The sequence below is a fragment of the Zeus faber genome (assembly GCF_960531495.2).
Source record: "Zeus faber genome assembly, chromosome: 1".
NCBI lineage: Eukaryota > Metazoa > Chordata > Actinopteri > Zeiformes > Zeidae > Zeus > Zeus faber.
Window position 1 is genome coordinate 18668057 of NC_137193.1, and position 5201 is coordinate 18673257.

The window sequence follows — 5201 nt, forward strand, 5'->3', positions numbered from 1 at the left end:
AATTAAGAAACACCCAAAAATGTCACAGAGAGAGAACACAAATACTAATTTGACGAATGTTCCGCACATCTGCAATTTCTGCTGCGCAAGTGTTTCTGTGTCGCAGTTTTTGGGGTTTGGTGAAATGTCCTTCGGGCGAATGGCGTTACGCATAAATACGCCGTCGGAGGGGGGGAGTCACATAAAAGAAGTTATTCTTTCTACAGACGAAAACAGCCGAACGCAACGCCACATTTCCATTGTTACCGCTACGCCCCAAAACTCACACATTAAAGTTTTCACCGCTAAGATTCCCCTCTGCCTTCACAAAAAAGGCAACTCTCCGTGGAGATATCTGCTGTTGAAAACAAGCGGTCTGGTCCCTACTTTCGGAAAGAAAAGCAAAGAACTGCGAAGAACCCACCCCCCCAAAAAAACACGATTTTTTTTTTTTTGGCCTGAAAAGATGACGCTGAAATTCCTGTTGGTCGTCAGTCGTTGGTGAATTTGGTTTTAAATCTCCAACCTCACGTTTCCGTTTCTGAAACTGCTTCTGCAACACTCGACGTGCATGAGCCTGTTTGACTGTCGGAATACTGGAGAGTAAAAACAAAAAAACAAAAAAAACAACAAAAAAAAAAAAACAACTTCTCCACAAAGACAGAAAACCCAAGAGGGAATCTGCGGTTGCATTTCACAAACATGAACAATTACAATTTATAACCCATGTTTTCTTCCAAACGGGGTTAGTTTACACACCCCTTAATATGTGAAATGAGAAGAAAAAGGCCCCCCCAAAAGGCTTGCTTTCTCTTATGAGAGTAGATTCCTTAATTAATAGGTTGTAGTTTAACAGGAATAATTAAAAAATAAATAACTGAAAATCATTTGCAGAGGAATAATTTTGATCTTTCGATATCAAAATTGTTGACCCAAAAGTGAAATTGATATAATATTTACTTATCGTTATTAAACGCATTTATTCTTTTTTTACTATTCAAGAAATAAAAGTTTAGTGTTATAATAATAATAATAATAATAATAATTCTTATAATAATAATATTTATAACTTTTCTGAACATTTTTTGCCAATTTTTTTGCTGCAGGCTTTTCCTGCAGGCTTGTGTACAATTAGGAAAACAGAACCAGAACCAAAACAAACAAACAAACAAAAAAAAAAGGGGGATATTCCATGGACACAAATCCGGGCCTATGCTACGGCACTGAGCTCCGTCCCTCTGCCGCTTGGGATTTTTCAGAGACGCAGAGTGAAAAGCCGGGGATGAAAGAGCGTCTGAACATGTCGGAGCCATCGGACCATCACATCCATCGCCGGGTCAAACAGCGACCGCAGCGCTTCCTGCACCGCGGGGGAAATGGAGAACACATTGGCGCCCTGCTCTGCTCGCTGGAACACTGGGGTTCATCTGTAAAAACATATCTATTTATTTATTTTGGTTAGGCTTTCACGGTTTTAAATAAATATATATTTTCCTGGATTAAACAAACAGATATGGTTGTTGCTTTGCAAAGGTCTCGTTCTCCACTGAAGTTTGACCCCTTTGACTATCCACACTTTTACTTATTTGGTGTAAAGGACTTTTGTGTGTAGCTTTATTTATTATTATTATTTTTTTTTTAAATATGCATTTTTTTCTTTATTCTTGTCCTTGTCTATTACTGACACTTCAAGTATGTTGAGGTTTAGAAGGTTTATGGAGCTCAATCTCAATGACATGATTTGTGTTTTATTTTTCGGGTCGGAAATGTAATTCAGCAAACGTTATTCTGGGGAAATAGAAAATAACATTAAATAACAAAATAAATATATTTTTCCATTTAACTCAAATCCAACTATTGGGAGAAAGTAAAAAGTGTAAAAGTACTGGAGTAGCATAACCGTTGATAATGTTTCAGTACTTTAGTCTACGTCGCCACCTGGTGGTCAGGTTTGGGATTTCACACAGTTAGTCATTGGGAAGTGTTCAACTTTAATTGCTCATTAATCAACAACAATATTATAAATAACGGTCATAGTGTTAGAAATTGCAGAACAGGGACATGAAAAGAAAATTCACAAAAATGGGAAAGTTTATACAACACATACACACACACATAAAATAACTTCAACAAGTCTCAACAACAACAAAATAAAGGCCCCACAGGAATTAACACTTATTTAACAACTATTGCTTTTCAAAAGCATAAAGAAAAAAAAAAAATACAAAAACAAACACACATTTTTCTGTCAAACACTGAGGTTGACACGTTCAAACCCAATCAATTAAATTAGGGATGGTCGGGTCAGTTACTTTTCAGACGAAACGTGACGACCAAACACAAAACACTGGAAAAGAGAGATTGGTCAAACACACCGATTCCATGCTCAAATTTCAAGCTTAATTCAAGCTTTAAATATTGTTTTTAAACTTAATGTTACTTCTCGGTCATTGGAAGTCAACCAGAGTTAATGGCATCAGGATTTTAAATGATTTAAATTGATCTGAAACTATTCTCTTCGTACTGGATCGATACCAATCACTCCCAATGATGGAAAAATAACATTCAGGTTAAAAACTTCTCAACGCGGAGTGAATGATAAAACTCATTCCTCTATGGATACAGCTGAAGGTCACGTGGCGCCAGCGGGCATCACGGCGGCCGCACCTTCAGTGTCCTTCCCGAGCCCTTTGGAGGAGCAATTGAGCGACATCCCAAAAAGCTCAATAACGACAGGATTCACCCCGAGACGTCTTAGATCTGTCAGAGCAGCTGGTAGAAAAAAAAACAAAAAAAACGAAAAGGCGAAACACAAGCTCAGATTGTTCGACGTCCCGAGTGGTTCGAGGTTAACCAACATTCTTTGTCCATTTGAAAATAAGAATGAGGCACAAAGCGAAAGGGAAAGGGTCAGTTCTAGTCCCTCTATGCACTAGTATTATAAAAAGGCTGTGTGATATGTGAGTCAAATTACTCTTAACTATTAAAAGGACATTTGTGATTTTCAACCAGTTTTGACAAAGAAAGGGCTGGCGTCCTGAACCGGTTGTAGCCGCACAAACACCAGCGTGAAGTCAACAAACACTAAATTAATTCTACCTAAAATAATGTCGACGCATGGGTTCAATTTTTATTTCGAAATGTGTGATTGTGTGGTGACCGACGTCCAATGTCAGAAAACAACGATGAAATTGGATGTAAATGAGTAGGATAATCATTAAACAGTGGTTAAAAAAAAAAAAGATTTCTGTTTGAGCGGGTGAAGCTTGGACACAGTTAGAAATGACATTTTTTTGCGTTTTGCAAGGATACTTCTTGTTAATGTTCTCTTATATTGGGTTAGTGCAGTCCAATGCAGTGAGGATGTTTTCTTTATGTGCAGATTAGAGAAAGCTGCACGTGGCGTTTCATTTACAGCGCAATGCAATCACGACATAGAGCAGAAAAAATTTTAAATAAATCACAATGTCATTCTGCACGCCATCGATTTGCAAGCAGCAAGTTTTGCAAGATGTCCAAAATAGAAAAGAAAAATAACACTTAAGATTAAAATTACGCCACAGAACATGATGCATGATAAAATCTAGAATGACACGTGGAGCTGATTGCTTTTGTAATGCTTAACAGCAGAACAAGGGCTTTCCAGGGCATCGCACTCTGTTTCCACAGCCTTCGCAGCAAAACAGTAAAACAATCATTTCGAGAAAGGTCATCATGAGCTTCGTCTTTCCAAGAAGTCCCAAATGACGAAATCCCTGTGATGAAATTCATTTTTTTCTCCTTTTCTTTTTTTTTTTTTTTTTAATTCCATTTGCCTAGAGTGGTCCCTCTACGAAGTTCCCCTGGTCCGTCTTCAGGGATCCTTTGAGACCCATACAAAAATTGTAAAAAGTGCCGAGAGCAGAGATCGGAGGAGTGCATGGATCAAAACGAAAACAAAAGGGACAGTGGAATTCAGAGCCCGGCCTTTTCTTCCCAGAACGCGCCTCAGGAGGAGAGCTTGGAGTAGCTGGGCGGGGAGAACTTCCTCTTCAGGTACTTGATGATGTAGAGCGGGAGGCAGCTGACCAGCGTGATGGCCGACACCTTCCACAGGAAGGCCTGCGTGGTGATGAAGGACAGGTCTGCAACGGCGCCAGCAGGGGGAGACATGTCAGAAACACCACCGTGCTTTAAAATCAGTGCTTCCCAGTGTGTTCCTTCTCTTATTACATGGCTCTGAGCCCACGGTTATTTCTGAATAATGATATGATCTGTTAATAATGCCAGTTGTATGAAAATATAACATAAATATATTTTATATATATATATATATATATATATATATATATGTGTGTTATATTATATATATATATGTGTGTGTGTGTGTGTGTGTGGGTGCGTGTATGTGTGTGAAATTATACATATATATAAATTGTATTATATATATATATATGTGTTGTATTATGTATATAACATAATACAAAGTAATGCTGATAGTTACTGTAGAGGGTCAAGCACAAGAGAAAACAGCATTTCATGAAGTGATCCCAATGTTCGCCTCATTCCCTTGTTAGAATTTTTAAAAAATGACTGAAGTGAAATGTTGAAGTTAGTGGATTTGACGCGACATGAAGCGGTAAGAAGTGGAATGACGTGACACAGACGACAGGACGACCACATCCGAGGGATTATCCCAAAACAGGACATACTGAGGACACAGCGGAAACGTGAAACAGGGAGCAGAGATAAATCGCTGTGGAAGGAGTGAGAGAAACAGCGAGAGAGAGAGGGGGAGAGAGAGAGAGAGAGAGAGAGAGAGAGAGAGAGAGAGAGAGGGTGAGATAGAGGAGAGGAAAGAGAGAGAGAGAGAGAGAGAGAGAGAGAGAAAGGGAGAGGTTAGAGACACGGCGGTGAATCAACAGGACTCGGACCTACCAAGGAAAGCTCCAAGGGACACCCTGCCTAGGCCTGTCGCCAGGGCGACACACAGAAGCAAAAGAAGTGCCGCGAAAAGAGAAGAGGAAAAAAAGACGAGAAAAGAGGGGAGCGGAGAGAAAGGAAGAAAAATGATGGGGGAGAAAGAGGGGGAGAAGGCGGGGACGGAGGGAAGGGGGGGGGGGGGGAGCACACGAGCAAAGCAGACTTTTTAGAAGTACAACACGGCGAGGGGAAGTTCACTAAACACACAACAGCTCCCTGAGAGGCAGCGTCAACCCTTCCACTACTGCTACAGCCGTACA

General features: G+C 40.0%; 1 protein-coding gene across 1 annotated transcript in view; it reads right to left on the reverse strand.

Moving 5' to 3' along the window:
- Positions 1-3966: 3966 nt before the first annotated feature.
- atp9b (ATPase phospholipid transporting 9B) overlaps positions 3967-5201 on the reverse strand; it is a gene marked incomplete at its 3' end in the record, with an annotated part of 51457 nt that continues 50222 nt past the window's right edge. The window contains exons 27-28 of the mRNA XM_080011979.1: positions 4615-4669; positions 3967-4103 (exon numbers count right to left, since the gene is read on the reverse strand). Coding sequence (XP_079868105.1) covers positions 3967-4103; positions 4615-4669 — 192 coding nt within the window. The remainder of the gene's footprint in view (positions 4104-4614; positions 4670-5201) is intronic.